Source organism: Cottoperca gobio, chromosome 4 (genome assembly GCF_900634415.1).
Source record: "Cottoperca gobio chromosome 4, fCotGob3.1, whole genome shotgun sequence".
In the NCBI taxonomy this organism is placed as follows: Eukaryota; Metazoa; Chordata; class Actinopteri; order Perciformes; family Bovichtidae; genus Cottoperca; species Cottoperca gobio.
In genome coordinates, this window is record NC_041358.1 from 25,402,291 (window position 1) to 25,419,617 (window position 17,327).

The window sequence follows — 17,327 nt, forward strand, 5'->3', positions numbered from 1 at the left end:
ATTAACACGGAAGGTCATTGGAACATCTGGGGAAATATGCAATGAAAAGACTCAAAGGTGCACACGCTCACGGTAGTTCTGTGAACGGTTTCAGGGTTTGTTTGCGTGACTTCAAGGCAGAAAATGCAAAGTGTAGACAGAGAGATGTGGTGAGTCATATTAGTATGCATGCAGAAAGCCGAGAGCAAACAGAGCAGCCAGCAGGCTGGAAATTAGCCCAATTATGACTCCACTGCACTGCCAGTAATCTCTGGTGCCATCTGACCCACAAAACATACAACTAACATGGAACAATAATAATAAACTATCGTTAGTGAGCTTTACCTTTCTGACACTTGATTTTAAAAGTTGTTGAAAGAGATAAAGGAGAATTGTTTGTTGTGTTGAAGTTTGACATTTCTGAATCAGCCCATACGCAGGGCGGCATTGCCCCCTTGTGGAGTGATCGTTACAGAGTGGGAACATGTGATAACACACAGTTATACTTATATTCAGCACGAACAGAACACATACAAATAACATAGCTGTCAAAAGAGGAACCTCACAGCAAGAGCAAGTATATTCCCGTATGTTTAGTGTATGGATGTGGGCTACTCTTCCTGTATTTTGTCAGTTTTATCTACACAATAACATTATTTACATCATATTTGATTTAGAGTGGCTGTAAAATAGATATTTAATGATATTTAGACATTGTTTTCATCTATATGTATTGCGTTATTGTCTCTATAAAGACCTTTTTATAAATCAGAATCAGAATACGGTTTAGTACCAAGTAGGTTTACACATATAAGGGATTTGCTTGGGTGTATAATGTTGCATAAATAATCACAGTAAGAGAATTAAAATGTAAAATAAGAGCAAATCTAGAAAGATTATTATTTTTTACAAGAAATAGAAATATGCAAAAAAAAAAATATGTACAGTTTAAATGTAAATATATAATTTATTTATATATATATATATATATATATATATATATATATTTAAAGGACAAATAAACAATTTCTGTAATTTACACCACACTTTTGAAGAGAAATATAACCAAGAAATAATCCCAAAATAACAAAATAATCTCTGGAAAAAACAATAAAAATATATAAAAATAAAAACAGGGATTTACATTTATATGTGAATGTTTGTTTTTGTTACAGCTGCTGATCCATAAACATGCAGAGGCATAATATGTGTTGAAATGATATGATGACGCTTTCATGAACTGACTTTAATACATGTTCCCACCCACATGTTTCTGCTGAGAGCATTTGTGTTGCTTTACTTCAAGTTCTTTTTTATCGTATGCACAACAATTACAGTGAAGTACTGAACATCTGAAGTCTCTGCTCGCTCCATCAGTGCTCATTAAATATGTATGAAAAAGGAAAACCCCGCCAAAGTAAAAGCAAAATGAGAATCTAAGACATAAAATAGTGCAAGTTAAAATACATGTATGAATAAAATAAAAAATAAAGTGATGTAAATGTGTAGTACTGTAATGTAAACAGGAATTTTAATAAACGTATTTGCACGATGAGAAGAAATAAATGTTGAGGAGGAGCTCGAGACACAGCAGGTCATCTAGTTTTCTTTAAAAGTATTTTTAATTTTGCATTTTGTACACAAAATAAAATGTGCATGTTGTCATCTGCTTTGTCATTTGACTTTGAGCGCTTAGTCCGCTGATGACCGCGTGCTCTGAGACTAAATGAAAGAGAAAGTAGTGCTGACCAGCCAAGCACTGAAAATGCCCAGTCATGCACAGGAAGTAACTTGAGCAATGAGGAAATAGCTCCTTCCTTCCATTCTTATCCAAATACTTGGTCAGATAAGGAAATACATTATATCTTCAACGTTTCTCAGGCCCCCAAACTGCTGGAGCGATGGAGCAGGGACCCCCTACTATATATAATGTATAGCATTGTGTTTTATATTAAACTGGGCTTAGTGCCATGTATAAACATAGCTACCCTGTTATAGTGCATTCAATGCTAAGCTATCGTTTAACACTGAATGTGTGTATTGCTGTCAGGTTACGTCTTCTGCCTCCATTTATCCGTTCGCCACAATATATTGGATTTATGTTAATTTGTATTTAAAGACATTTAAATTTGTGGGTGAAAAATAACATAAATAAAAATACAATATTTTGCGACCCCCGTGCAGTACCTCCGCGGACCCCCTAGGGGTCGCGGACCCCCTGTTGTAGACCTCTGCATTAAATGTTTCATTTTAGATTTTAATTTTAATTTTAATTAACTAATAATTAACTAATTAACTCTAAATGTGTGCAGCTGTCATAGCAGCACAGAACTATATGATGAGTGCATTAAACATCTCTTATGGTGGACTTCACGTACTGTAGTCATAACCAGTCATGTAAGTGTCACATGGTGGCACGTATGGTGTCCCGTGCGAGTGCACTGTTTTGTGACGTACAGATGATTGTGGCTCTTGTGACGGCTCAATGGTTGCCGTGGTGACTCATAGACCTTCTAGAAATTAGTCATAGATGGATTTTTTTGAAAAGGTCAACTCTTGTTCCAGCGGGTTCACAGTGAGCACGGACGTTATGGAGTCTTTAGAAACTCTACATTGTTTACTGGTAAACACAGAAGCAGATTTCAGCAGCATTTTGTTTTTCTTCTTTGCATACACACACACACACACACACACACACACACACACACACACACACACACACACACACACATATCTCACAGCAGAGTACTGTGTTTGTTCTGGAACAAACCCCCATGTGGGCTGAGGCCCGTCAGCTGAGAGCCAGCCTTGCAGCATGCGGCTGGGGCATCTGGGAGGAGCAGGTTAGGTCGGCGAGCAGAGGCCGAACCTGCTCCTGGATCTACCCCAGTCCACACGTCTCCATCCTCTTCCCAGGCGGAGCAATGACTGCCGACTGAGGAGCGGTGAAAGCGGATATGAAGCTTATTAAAGTGTAAGAAAACCGGAGGAACCTCTGCACACTGAACCGTTTAAAGTCTTCTCCTCTGTGTATCTGCATTCCTCTGCTCCATCGTAAGTAAAGAAAGTTCACGAGCTACAGGAATCTCTGGGACTAAGCCATAAACCAGAGGCTGAATAATGAAGACAGCCATGAACGAATGTGTTATTGATGGGTACGTTACAGCAACAACACACACTAACACACACAGAGCAACACAGGTTCATTGTTTTCTGTTGTTTTCTTGATTTTATGAATTGAACCTTCTTCTTTTATTCTCATTATTAATTGACGCTTTGGAAATGTTGTCTTTGCTACACTCATGGAGAAATAAAGGATATTAATGGGATTGATAGACACCAGATCTGGCTTTCATCACTCGGAGCTCAGGTAGTGTTATGTGCCATGATTTACGGTCCAGTTTCCCATGATGCACTGAAAAGTCTTCCCTATTATGGCCACACCCAATCAAGTTTGTCAAGTTTGTTTTAAAGGTAAAAAAAAAAAGCACAAAGTTTTCACTTGAAGGTGTTTGAATAAACTCACCATGTGTGTGTCTTTATACTCGGGAGCAGCCTTTATACAGCACGTAGTGTTAAATACATCATTTTATAGATCCTCTTGTCCTTATACATGACTGTAGTGTATCTCTAACTTATCTAATACCAAACTAATACTCACACATTGTGCTTCTTATGAATAAACATACTTTTTTCTTATTTGTTTTGCAAAGCGTACGACCTTCAAACTGTTTCCTCTGGAGCTCCCGATCACAGTGTTAGTGAGTGGTGCTTGATTTTCATGGCGACCAAGGCTCTGGTAAGAAAAAGGGATAAAGTGAACCTTCAGTTGGCTTCATTTTGTCAAACTTATATCGCCAAGGTCAATAATTCATTTTCATACCTAACTTATAAGCCAACATGGACAAAATTTATAAAAGTATTCCACTGATGGAAACCAGATGACAAAGCTAGCAAAGTTTCTCAAAATGTATCCTTCCACGCTTTCTTCTTGGTCGAACAGTTGTCGCCACCTCTTGTCTTCTTCCCTTGAACAGTCCCTTTATTGTGAAGGTACAATGGTGAGCACATGGTACCCATGTGCAACTAACCGACACTACATTTATGTGCTGTAATCTAAAGTTAAACTCAAAACACACACAAACCACCAACAAAGCCTGAGAGTGACGTCCAATTGCTCTTTTCACACAAAACAAACACACAGAGTTAAAGACCCTGAAGAAACAGGAGACACAACAAAGTGTCCTTGCTCATAAACCCCCAGTAAAGCCCCTGAGGGACGTTAAAGAGCTCCTCACACACTGCCCTGATCCAAACCTCTCACATGCTCTCAGATGCGGATTAATTAAAGAATTAGATGCGTGAGTGTCCATGTTAGTGAACGTGCTTGTCCCGCCGTGTCGACACAGCTCAGCAACTTTTAGTTATCCTGTCGGCTGCACACCGGGACAATCGCGTGGCTCTGAATTGTTTTCCAGTTGGGTTATGTTCATTGTTCTTGGCAGTACATCCTGTTTATCTTCTCCTGTTGAAATCTTTATTGCACAATAGTCTTTTAAAGCCCATTTGAAGGATGAAAGCAGCTCAGCTCTAAAGGTACCAACCTTCTCACGACATTCATTCATACAAAATGTTTAAAAGTGGATCAAAACCCAACGCAGTTAGAAAACCCAGAGCATGCAGTCGCACTCCTCTCCCGACAAACAAATGTGCTTTGTTCTGTTTTCTCTGTGTGATTTGGGCTTTTGTTGAACACAAACACAGTTCTTTTCTCTGCACACCTTTTGACACACAGGGACTGAGGTGATGTTGACAGCTGGAAAGCATGGACTTGCAATATGTCGGATTTGCTTTACGAGAATTCAACTCCTCGAACTGTTGGGAGATATTAAACACGAGAATATAAACAGACACAACAATAAGCAAACTCTGACAGTCACTAGAAATGGTTGGGTGTTGAAAAAAGTTATTTTGTAAAGTGCTCAAAGTCCTTGTTTTGTTCATGCATTAGAACTTCTTTAGTGAGCCACTAATACTTGAATTAAATGTCGAGACACTTTAAACTCAATAACATTAAAGTATGAATATTAACACTTGTCACGCCTGTAGTTATGATCAATATATGGATAGAAACTATAATATTATATAATATATAACCACACTAATGAGACCAGTGTGATACTCAACACACGACCTGTGGGCCAAATCTGGCATTTTCTAATTCACAATAAAAATTAATTGATTCACAAAGGGATTATTTTTTGTACTTTAATGTAAATAAGGTGCCAATAAATCAGCTTCCAGAGAAGTCCAGGATTTATTATCTGGCCCCTGGCGTCCTGTCATTTTGCAAACGTTAAAGCAAATTATTTTTTATTTTTTATAAAACAATTTCACTAAACGTTATACGTAAATAAATTCACTTTGTCAAGTCATCTTCAGGAAGAAGAAACTCCAGAAATAAAGCTGCAGAGGCTAATATGTGTAGTTTATTTACAGTGTGTCACCTCTAACATGTTATCAGTGAAATACTGTTAAAAAATCATTTTAATGTTGTATTATTGGTGCTTTTTTCTTTATTTATGTGGCTTTACATGTAGTGTATTGTACATGGGACAGATCATCATATGATCTACTTAGTTTGTTGTGGTTGAATAGTGTCACGTGTGGTCAGCATACATTAACTCGGCCTCTCCTATCTCTGTAAGCAGTTATAGGCTGAGGAAACAGACTTATATCTTTATCTGCTTTGACCATGTCCTGTCCCCTCCCTCATTGCACGAGCGTATAGCCCAGTCATCACACGTGGACCAATGTTGCTGGTGGAGTGATGATATTCATTTTAATTTTTATACCGTATTGCCAAACATGTTATATAAATATGCAAATTTGCAATATGCAATATTTATAACCTATACAATAGAAAATGACCAAATCGGTTGGATATAATAAACTTTTTTGTTTTTAAAACATTGCATACTTTAAAGAATCGATACCGAAAGCGGGAGGGCTATTTTCAGAAACTAAAGGGGAAATATTTAAATGCCAGCTGTCAAAAGCGAGACAAAAATAGCTGAATTACTTGGAAATAGTGGATATAAGTGTGCACATAACTAACTGTAGCACAGTCGCTGTTGCTGGATCGTTGCGGCAATAAACGGAGCTGTACAGAAGAGCAGACCTACAACATCCGGGCAATACTCAGCTTGCGCAGAAACGGAATGGCGGAGGTAAGTGAGCGAAAACGAGGAATGTAATGACTCAAATGATTGAAAAACTGGGCCGAATTTAAGACTTTTGTCACGTCGTGCGGTACACAAGAGTGTCGGCGGGTACACCGGCTGGTTAACCCCGGAAGAAAGACGGCTACGGGGGCATTTTAACTGGGAAGCGGAGAGGGGGAGAGAGAGAGAGAGAGAAATGGAGAAGCTCTCTCCGCGTTCTTAGCTTTAAAGAGCCATTCCCTCCGCCTTCATAGTAAAGCCGTAGAAAACAATAGGGAGCTCGGCGGGGTCTAACACGGTGGTGCTGAACTATTTCAGGTGCGCCCCGGCGACAAAGTGAGCGGAAAAAGTTGGGAGAGATGTCACGACTTTGGCGGCGGTGAACTCCACACCGTCTCTTTTCGGAAATACTGAGAAGTAGTTCCTTCTTGTGCTCCTCGTAGAGAGCCGGGGAGAGGAAGAGACGTTCAGCACCAAGTCACAGGAAAGCGCCCCTGGTCAGACGGACGGCACCCGATGCTTTGCAATATGCACATTACATATTTAGTTTGTTTCCCCCCACTTGGACTTTTGCAACTAATTTACCCAGGAATGGTGTTTTTAAGAAGTTTAATGTAAGTTCAATGAGTGGTGGCATGCAATTTGAACTAGGGGGTGGGATTGTTTAGTCTGCATCCTCTACCACTGGAAGTTTCTGCACTTCTATATTTAACTCTTATGATGCATGTCTTCATCAAAGACCCATGTCCCACTTTGACCTGATTGTTTTAGCCCAAAGCCTGTATTGGGGAAAATATGTAAATGTGCTGTGACCCCTACATGAAAAACTATTAGCTGGTATGTTTTGAGTTTAAGAGTTGGTCCTAAAGTTACAATTAGGTGCCACACAGTCTCTGCATACTACTTTTATTGCTACAGCACGTCTCAGAAGTTAAAACAGTGTGCAATATAATTACATAAGACACATTTAAATGCATGGTAGCCCAATATATGAGGTAAACAGATGCACTGAACACATAAACAAACAGATCAAGTTATGGGATGAGCCAAGATCCGCCAACTCTTTGATCCTTTTGTGTTGTATGTGTGCCCCGGAGGCACAGAGGAATGTGCTGCCATGTTGTAATGCATCCTCATGCTGCTTTACGTGACGTTAAATGTCTGTTTAAATAACTCTGTGTTTGTTTGTCTGCAGGCGAGAGGACGAGGTACAGTGATGAAGGCCCTCAGCGGGAGAAGCAGAAGTCTTAACCGGCCTTAGAGGAGTTGGAGGAGAACTTTCGCCCCATGAAGATGACAGCGCAGTCCCACCCTGTACGGTCGAGTTCAGCCGTACACGTTAAAGTTAGCTTTTAAAGCCACACGCTCTACCACAAAATGCTTTTCTGCAGACCTTACTGCGAATCACCTTACTTGATTCATATTTAGTCGGCGCCTAGTTTGACAGTTTTAATCGGAGTTCACGAGCAGTGATTGACACTTGGCCAGAGACTCCTCGGCTCTGATTGGTTGTTTTCCTTCGATCGTGAGCACTACGAGGAACATGCATTCTTTCACACATTATCTGTTTTACGCACTTCTGTCAGGATCGAAAGACAGTTTCAGCAAATATGATATGAAAGATGTATTTTTAAGTTACAAACTGTAGCTTTTCTCCTCAAATCGGACTTGTTTTGGGTTTTAATTTGCAACACATTAGTCCCTCGTGCATTCTTGGATTGTTTTTAGTTTGGAAATGTTTCGCACGTTTGACAGTGACTCTGCAAACTCACTGAAAACTACGGAGGTATTTGGCCCAGAGTCCATGAGATCATTAAACCCACAGACGTCCAGAGGAGAATATTTTTAAAGTAACCGAATCATCTCCCTCCACCTGTCTCTCCGCTTGTAGGCCGGTGAGCTTCCGTTGGAGGAGCTGCTGGCGCTGTACGGCTACACGGTGTCAGATCCCGAGAAGGAGCCCTGTCACATGGCTGCCAGCCTGCCAGACATGACACTGGACAAGGTGGGATACGTCGCCAAGAACGCAGGGGGAAAAAGAGTGTATTCTGTGTGACTGTGTTCTTTGCTGTGACTCGCTGTAATGTGCTGTTCCTCATTTGTATTTCACAGGATCAGATAACTGAGGATCTCTTTCCCGGGGAGGAGGAAGAGGAATCGTCAGCTGATGATCTCACCCCCTCAGTCACCTCACACACCTCAGATCTGCTCCGCCGCCTCCAAGGTAACGCACACACAGACGTACAACGCAAAATAAATTATCTCGGCAACAGAAAAGTTAGAAAGATGGAGGTTTGGCTTCATGAACTCATTTCAAACGGCACGCTTTACATGCGCACTCTTGTTCTGATGAAACTGAGAGAAAGATCGATCCTGGAACATTTGATTTTGCTGGAATATATTCTCAATGTTCAATTTAAAATCGGTGCTTTGCTGAGACTGCAGCATGTTACTTACAGCTCGCTTCAATAACACGACATGCCAGTAATGGCAGGAAATGACATGAAAGCTTTGATTTATATCTGTACAACGTGACATGAGAACGTCCTGGTAGTGTCTCTCTCCATATGACTGAATGATGTCAAGACACTTTGAATATATTTAAACCCGGGTTGTGACAGTACTTTGTGCTGAGGCCACAAAAAATATCATGAAACCCAAATGTATGGTCTGCTGCGTTAGTCTCCTGGAGATTACCTGAGCACTCGGTGTCTCTGGAGGTAGAAGAGACGTACAAATAATCATTTTAAGTGCAGAACAATAACTTAAAATAAGCTAAACTAATGCAATTTACAGAAAAAAGAAGATTCTTTAATTTATCTTTTTAAATGTTATTATTGGCCAAGCTGCAGTGGAAACCAGTGCGATGGGGGGGGGGATCTTGTTCCTTTTCTCTGATAGCCGGGAAAGATTGTTGAACTTCGCCAAAACACCATTGGCGCTAACTTGACTGGTGTCCGCCATGTTTGTGAAGTTAGAGCCAGTCGGAGGGCAAAGGTCATCCTGGCAGACCCTCGGCATCCTCTTCATGCAGAGTTTCGACTCCTGCCATCGGTACACTTTCTCCAGATCATTTGTTCCTTCAGCTGTTTTTAAACACATTATAGGCCGAGTAACACACACACACACACACACACACACACACACACACACACACACACACACACACACACACACACACACACACACTTTAATAAAGGACTGCTGGAGCTTTTGTAGCTAAATGTATGACCTCTACTGTGCATTATATATGTGGTTTATTGTATGATGTGAGCAAACAAAGTTCACTTTCTGGGACACTAAAGATCTAATGTTTTGTCTTTCAGGTGGAGACAAAGACACATTAGTCAGCTCATCAGAGGAAGACTCTGACGATGCTTCTGTTCCCTCCAATGAAGAGCACAAGGTAGGCCTCTGAGGGCCGTAACACACATCTCGTGATCGCTTTAGAAAACACTTTAAACAAAACATAGGAAACTAGAAAAGTGCATCAGTAGAGTGCAGATCTCCGTCTGGTGTGCGTGCAACGACACTGCTGTAATGTGTCTCCCCCCCCCACCCCACCCGTCTAGACCCCATGTGTTAGGTTTTTTCTCACGCAAGAGATGCTCTCTCATTTTAAATCTATGCAGCTGTCTGTACCGGCTCCCTGCAGGCTCGCATCTCAAGGGCGTACCCGCGACCTGAAGTCTATTTATCCAACAATACGCACAATAAAACGGCTCTGAATAAATGTGTTTATCTACATTTTGCAGCGTGAGTGTGCCGCTCTCTGTCCACAGACGGGTTTGTAATCACAGAGACTCTCCCTTCACCTTTGCAAAGCAGCTGGGAAAGCAAGACACGGGAGCTTCTTGGGTATTCACAGGCAAACTGTAACCTACACTCGCCATGCTCGCTGTATATAAAGCGTGCACGTGGTCAACTTGACACATTGGTTTGTGGACTACAGTTCTGAAGCTGTTTTCGTTTATTGTGGTCGCCATCTTGTTTTTTTTGCAACCACGAGAGGATGGAGCAAAGTACAACCGAACACTGAACAAGACATTTTTAGGCGACGAAAATGTTACAATTAACAACAGAGCCAGTATCCAGTTACTTGTTGGCTTTGATTAGCAATACAATGCAGCACTCATTACATTTTATATAATAATAGTTTCATTCATGCAAACCTCAGAATAGTGGGGATCAAATCTGAGCGTTCTGTTCACGTCCTCCGAAGAACCCTCCCACACAGCGCCGACTGTGCAGAGTGTCGGCCTTTATTTGCATAAATGACCCATTTCAGAGCCATGACTGACCGTGTCTTTGATTTCATTCTCAGGAGATCATGGTTGGCTCTATGTACCAGGCAAAAATCCCTCCACTCACTTCATATAGCTACCAGGAGAGAGGTAAGAAACACGTTTAACTCTCGTTTAATGGAGATTAAATTATGCAAAATGTGTTTCTTGAACTTTGTATGAAATCTTCCAAGTACCAAGTCATTTCAGGTGATTATTGAATCTATCACCGACTCTTTCTCTGTCTCTCTTCCTCCTCCTCGACTCCTCATCTTCCTTCTCTGCCGTCTCCACTGCGTTTCCCCTCCTCCTCCTCCTCCTTTTTTCTTTGTTCCTCCAGCCGGCAGTAGTGAGGACCAGTTGCTGTGGAGGCCAGGCGTTCTGCCGGTGCAGGAAGTGGAAGAGTTCTTGCTGAATGCACAGAGACCGTTTGGCCAGGAGGGGGCAGCATGCACACAAACACGAGGAGACACTGTTCGAGACAATCAACAGGTATTATAACTTCAAATTGCATCTCATAGCAAACTGTCAAGTGGTGTAGTTACTGTCGGGTGAAGCTCTGAACTGAACAAACTGAACTTCTTTTGTTGTTTGTGGCTGAATCCTTGAAAAGTGGCGTTTTAAACTCATTATTGGGACTGACATTTGATTAAGGACATTTTATTTAGCTGTGGGCGGCTTTACATTATATCTCCACTTCACTAAAATACTCAACAGTGTGCATTGTTGCTCTGATTATCACTTTAAATAAAGAGAAGTGGGTTTGTGACATCTCAAACTAAATTTAAAAACAAAACTAAATGAATGTGACGGATGAAACTCAATCTGGCACCCCAAGTACATACAGGCATCTCAAAGCTTAATAAATGAATCTGTAACTGGGCTTATTTAATTTAGTCTTAATGATGAACATTTATTATTGTTTTATTTCTTCTTGTGATGTTGTCTCTTTTGTATTGTTATGGTATAGTTTTAAGGGATGAGAGATTCAGCTTCTGAACGTACAACCTTTTACAACCTCAACTAAATGCGTCTGACAGTGGATCCGCTCGTCTTTGTCTGTGTAAACGTAGAGATCAGGTTTCTTCTCTCTGTAACCGTCTGACCCGTTTGTCTCCTCCGCCCTCTTGATTCTCAGGCACTGTATCAACTAGTGAAATGCAACTTCGATGCAGAAGAAGCACTGAGACGATTACGCTTCAATGTGAAAGTGTTCAGCGGTAAGAACCGTTTCCAACCTGCTCTTATACTTTTAATGATTTCAAATAAGTTTAGAATCCATTTCAAATCCTGTCTTTGCTAATAACTGATGAAATATTTCTCTAATAATAAAATAATGTAATCGCATTTAAGTTACAAGGATGAACCTTAAGTTAAAGGCGTCGCTCCTCTGGGATCGTTGGTGCTGAAGAGAGATTAATCAGACGCCGTCAGAGTCTTAATAATAATACTTTCCCACCACATCCTCCCCATGAAGTGATGTTTCAGATACTCAATGACCTACATGCAGTTGCAGCAACACGATGAGAGGAACGTCGACTCATTCGAGAGCCTGAAGTCGATCATTTAGTTGAATTAACGCATCGATCCCACGTGTGGAAACATGCATTTGATCCCTAATGAAAGCATCTCCGCTCGCGGTGCAACGTGCAGCTGTATCTGACACCCTGTCGATGCAACGCCAGCTGCTGACTGCAGCGCTGCAGAGCAGGGGAAGGTCCACCTTTTGTGACCTCTTGACCTCTTACTCAGCAGTGAGGCTCCAGGTGAAATCAAAGAGCTTCACTGTAGTTTGTTAAACCAGATATTTAGTTGCAACCTCAAAGTCCTGCTCTGTGATAATCCACAGCACAAATGATTGCATTGCATTCAGTTTAAAAACTAACTCTGAATGAATACTCCCCGTGCTTTCCTCCCTCTTTAGAAGAGCTTTGTGCGTGGAGTGAGGAGGAGTGCAGGAGCTTTGAGCACGGCTATCGGGTTTACGGGAAAAACTTCAACCTCATTCAGGGTAATAAGGTGAGTGCTCAGCTGAGTCTTTGACGTTCAAACATGCCGTGATGATCTTCCTGCTGCACTCTTACTCTGCAATGTGTTCTCGGTCCTCAGGTACGAACGCGCTCCGTAGGGGAGTGTGTGGAGTATTACTACATGTGGAAGAAGTCTGACCGCCACGAGTACTTCACCCAGCAGGCCACCAGGCTCAGCCGCAAGAAGTTCAACCTGCAATCAGGGAGCATGTGAGTATCGCTAATGACAAGATTTGCCCCTGCAGTGAGGATGTCCTGCATGTTCTCGTCTGAACTTCCCATTAAATCTATAACCGTGTTATTCCGAGAACCTCTTCCAGCAACACCAGACCATTTTTTAAAGCTGTTTATTTATTCATTTCCATTAGCTTTAGCTCTTTAGTTATTCTAAGAAGGAATCTGTTGGGCGTCTTGTTATTGAAAGTCTGTTTTTTTATTCCCATTGCATTACTTTAGGCTGAAGCATTACTGCATTACTGCAAGCTGTTATAATAATGCCTCTTACAATTTGATTTAGGTTTTCACATACACATCATTTGCTTTGGTGTGAACATAAACACAGGAAGAGAACAATTTAAAATGTGTACAAGAAACATAAATATACAATAAAAATAAGACTGATTACTGCGTGCAAGCGTGTCAGAGGGATGCACAAGTGTTCAGAGTATGAGGAGGAGTTTGTAGTGTACACAGATGTGCATTAATGCATCGTGTGTCTGGGAGGAGAGTCTTGTTGATGAGGCCAGAAGCTGTGAGGTAAAACAAGTTTCTGTTCACCTCCCATGTTATTGGGGAGAGCTGTGTGACGTTATGTCCTGATAACACACACGCTAACAGTGGCTGCGTTGTGTGTTGCAGGGAGGATGGAGACCAGGACGGGGAGGTTGGGGAGCTGGAGGGAGACAACAATTCCTCGGGCTTGTTGTCTCACAGCTCCATGAGCACCGGGCAGCTGCAGTCCCCGTTACCTCCCCCGTCCAGCCCGGACCTGGACAAACAAGGTAAACAAGCACCTGATCCCGTAGACGTTCTCTTATAGAAGACCAACACAACATGTAGTGAAGCAGCAGTTACAGCCATAATACCCTCAGTGGAAGTTGGTCATAAAGCACTTAGTTTGGTTTCAAACACTGAAATCAGAAGGCGCTGTGCACCTGTCTGTATGTAAACCATTTACACACCATGTCAGGCACATATTCCATCATGTTTTACATTTCAGTTCTCTATTAAATGTCTTATTTCAACATTTTTATTTTGACATCACATTCATTACGTTCTGAATCATTTCTTTAAGTCTCACCTCCTTTTTTGTTTCCCCCGCTGTTTTTCTTGCTTCTTGTGTGTCCTGTGTCGTTGTGTTTGTGCGTGCACGTGTGCATGTCTGTGTGTGTGTGTGTGTGTGTGTGTGTGTGTGTGTGTGTGTGTGTGTGTGTGTGTGTGTGTGTGCATGCACGTTGACATGGTGCTCCAGAGGAGGACAGCCGTCCCCGCCGCAGACGAACTCCCCGCTTTCTCTTAAAGCCATGAACTGGGTCCCGGCAGGCCACAGAAAGCAGGCTGGGCCTGCAGGTAAACACGGCGAGAGAGAGAGAGAGAGAGAGCGACAGAGAGAGAGCGACAGAGAGAGAGAGAGAGCGACAGAGAGAGAGAGAGAGCGACAGAGAGAGAGAGAGAGTGACAGAGAGAGAGAGCAAAAGAGAGAGAGAGCAAAGAGAGAGAGCAAAAGAGAGAGAGAGAGAGCGACAGAGAGAGAGCGACAGAGAGCAAAAGAGAGAGAGAGAGAGCGAGAGAGAGCGACAGAGAGAGAGCGAGAGAGAGCGACAGAGAGAGAGCGAGAGAGAGAGAGCGAGAGAGAGCGACAGAGAGAGAGCGAGAGAGAGCGACAGAGAGAGAGCGAGAGAGAGCGCGAGCGACAGAGAGAGAGAGAGAGAGAGAGAGAGAGAGCGAGAGAGAGAGCGACAGAGAGAGCGACAGAGAGAGAGAGAGAGAGAGCGACAGAGAGCGCGAGCGACAGAGAGAGAGAGCGACAGAGAGAGAGCGACAGAGAGAGAGAGCGAGAGAGAGCGACAGAGAGAGCGAGAGAGAGAGAGAGAGAGAGCGACAGAGAGAGAGAGAGAGAGAGAGAGAGAGAGAGAGCAACAGAGAGAGAGAGAGCGACAGAGAGAGCGACAGAGAGAGAGAGAGCGACAGAGAGAGCGACAGAGAGCGAGAGAGAGAGAGAGAGAGAGCGACAGAGAGAGAGAGAGAGAGAGCGACAGAGAGAGAGAGCGAGAGAGAGCGACAGAGAGAGCGACAGAGAGAGAGAGCGACAGAGAGAGAGAGAACGACAGAGAGAGCGACAGAGAGAGAGCGACAGAGAGAGAGCGACAGAGAGCGACAGAGCGACAGAGAGCGAGAGAGGAGCGACAGAGAGAGAGAGAGAGAGAGACAGAGAGACAGAGAGAGAGAGAGAGAGAGAGAGCGACAGAGAGCGAGAGGAGAGCGAGAGAGAGCGACAGAGAGAGAGCGACAGAGAGAGAGCGACAGAGAGAGAGAGAGAGAGAGAGAGAGAGACAGAGAGACAGAGAGAGAGACAGAGAGAGAGAGAGAGAGAGAGAGAGTAAATATATAAACAATGTGGTGATTAGTGACAGATCTCATTAACTGGCCTGTGGTAGATAATCAACCCTCGTGCCCAAAGTGTAACCATGATGTATCAAAATACAAATGAAATTCAAACATTGAACTATAACCCTAGTTTACTATTACACTTGTATTTAATAAGACCAAGTTTGTTGTAATGTCTTGCACACAAATACAGTACAATGCAAATCAACAAGATGAAATGATCGTACAAACTGCTCTCGTGCGATTAAGCAGATGAATCATGAGGTCTTAATGCAACTGAAGGAATAATGTGTTCATTTAAAAGCCACTATGATGCACGTGTGTGTGTGTGTGTGTGTGTGTGTGTGTGTGTGTGTGTGTGTGTGTGTGTGTGTGTGTGTGTGTGTGTGTGTGTGTGTGTGTGTGTGTGTGTGTGTGTGTGTGAACATTTCACGAGTTACAGACATGTTGCTGATGCTCTGAACTCCTCTACATCTGTGCAGATGGTGAGCTGGTGATGGGGCTGTCAGACTTGTGTGGTGACGGATGTCCTCAGCAGCTGTTTGGATGTCCCTTCTCTCTCCCGCCCGTGGACGATCTGCGGGATCCTGGCTCAGGCGGCTGTTGTCCCTCAGCTCTAGTTCAGCTCCAGTCCCAGCCATCCTCCCAGAGCGGTCAGTGGGCCGACGGGAGCCCTCCGTCCTGCCACGACGACCATCGCCTCACAGGCTCCTGTTTTTACCAGCTACACATGTGTAGTGGACCTTTTGTTTCTGAGGACCCTGACTGTGGTGCAGCAGGCGGTGGGACCGGCTCCCCCCTCGGGCTGCAGGTGGAATTTAGCCTGCCATCTGCCTCGCCCCCCTCCTCTTCTGTCCTCCCATCACACTTCCAAGCACTTGGCAGCCTTCTGCATGCCTCTCCCGTCCAGCACCCCCGCTCTCTCACACAGTGAGGGGACGTGGGGGGAAATCAAAACTGAGTGGTACTCTTAAAGCTTTGCCCTGTTGGTTGTTGTTTTTTTACACCGGGCTTAAAGACACCAGGACAAAAAGTGCATTTACGTAACTTTGTGAGAAAGGATGGACCTACTACCTGTGTCTGTCTGAACCCTCTTTTTAAACTGAGACACTTGAACCCTCTGTCCATTTGTGGAACGCCGAGTGTAAATCACTTGTTTCAGGTGTTGATTATGTGTTTTATGAACCGTTTATTACCACGACCTGCACCAGAGCTGCTGTTCGTCTCTGATACATGTGAAAGCTCCGTGCAGGTGACGAGAGCTGCAATCAAACCAGAAGCAAGTGGCGAGCAGTCCATGTTTCCTAAAAACAGATCAATGATTTACAATGTTAACCACTGTTCTTCTTTCTTATTTATCAGTTTAACTGCAGCTCAGATTTCATCCAAACGTCTTTAAAAACAGCAAATCACGTGTTTTTTTTCTTTCTCCTTGTGTGTTCTGCATGTTGGGCCACGGTGACACGGTTGCTGGAAGTCTGTTCAAACTATATAATTTATTTAAACATCAAGTTTGAACCTCCTTTTTAATTAAGTCTGTAATTGATGTCGATTTTGAGTTTGCACTCCCAGCCTCCTCCACTCCACCCGACTGAAAACGTTTGGCTGAGATCGTTCTCAATCACTTTGTTTGAATATGAAGAGCTGAAACTAAAATAACTTTTTTCTGACGTTGAGATTTTGAGAGAAACGCTCAATATTTTTGCCGGTTTTATTTTTGATTTGTGGAATTTTTCATCCTTTTTTTTTTTTTGTTCGTTCTTCATTTGAAGAATTACATAGAGATTTATAACGGTGCAGTGTTTTGTCGTCATTTCTGATCGCCCCTTTGCATCATGTTGAATATTAATACCATTAGGCAGCCTGTTTGACATGCGGAATAAGCGTGAAATAAAATGTGTAAAGGTAAAGTCTCTACCCACTGTGGACATGTGTCATATAAACACATTCATTGGATTAAAACACATCTTGTAGATGCACGAGTAAAAACATGGAACATGTAGTTTAACAGCATCGTCTGCTTTCCTCTTACGTAACAAAGATACAGAAGTGATATTTTAACAAACAATTCTCTTTTTCCTTCACTGACTTCTGAAATATACTGATAAATGCCACATACATGGAAGCATTAGCATTTCTAATAATATATTTTACAAATCTCTTAAGATTTTCATAACTTCTTCACCTTTTTCTGGCCAGTGTCC

The 17,327-nt window shown here is 42.6% G+C and overlaps 1 protein-coding gene across 2 annotated transcripts; it reads left to right on the plus strand.

Annotated features, from left to right (window-relative positions):
- The first annotated feature begins 5,765 nt into the window (after nt 1-5,765).
- Nucleotides 5,766-17,049, plus strand: mier2 (mesoderm induction early response 1, family member 2). 2 transcript variants are annotated; one of them, XM_029430496.1, is made up of 12 exons: nt 5,766-6,209; nt 7,399-7,517; nt 8,095-8,208; nt 8,316-8,427; nt 9,530-9,609; nt 10,528-10,597; nt 10,827-10,978; nt 11,625-11,706; nt 12,411-12,505; nt 12,596-12,726; nt 13,375-13,517; nt 15,606-17,049. In XM_029430496.1, the coding sequence occupies exons 2-12, from the start codon at nt 7,491-7,493 to the stop codon at nt 16,055-16,057; spliced, it is 1,458 nt and encodes a 485-aa protein (XP_029286356.1). In that variant the 5' UTR covers nt 5,766-6,209; nt 7,399-7,490; the 3' UTR covers nt 16,058-17,049. The 2 variants fall into 2 exon arrangements, with proteins under 2 accessions (XP_029286356.1, XP_029286357.1); XM_029430497.1 differs by lacking the exon at nt 5,766-6,209 and adding an exon at nt 6,383-6,817.
- The last annotated feature ends 278 nt before the right edge of the window (nt 17,050-17,327 follow it).

Excerpts from the sequence above, each read along its gene's own strand:
- mier2 (XM_029430496.1), top strand. The coding sequence starts at position 7,491 with ATGAAGATGACAGCGCAGTCCCACCCT. Across the intron at positions 7,518-8,094 it reads TGACAGCGCAGTCCCACCCT|GCCGGTGAGCTTCCGTTGGA; the intron begins GTACGGTCGAGT and ends CTCCGCTTGTAG. Across the intron at positions 8,209-8,315 it reads CAGACATGACACTGGACAAG|GATCAGATAACTGAGGATCT; the intron begins GTGGGATACGTC and ends TGTATTTCACAG.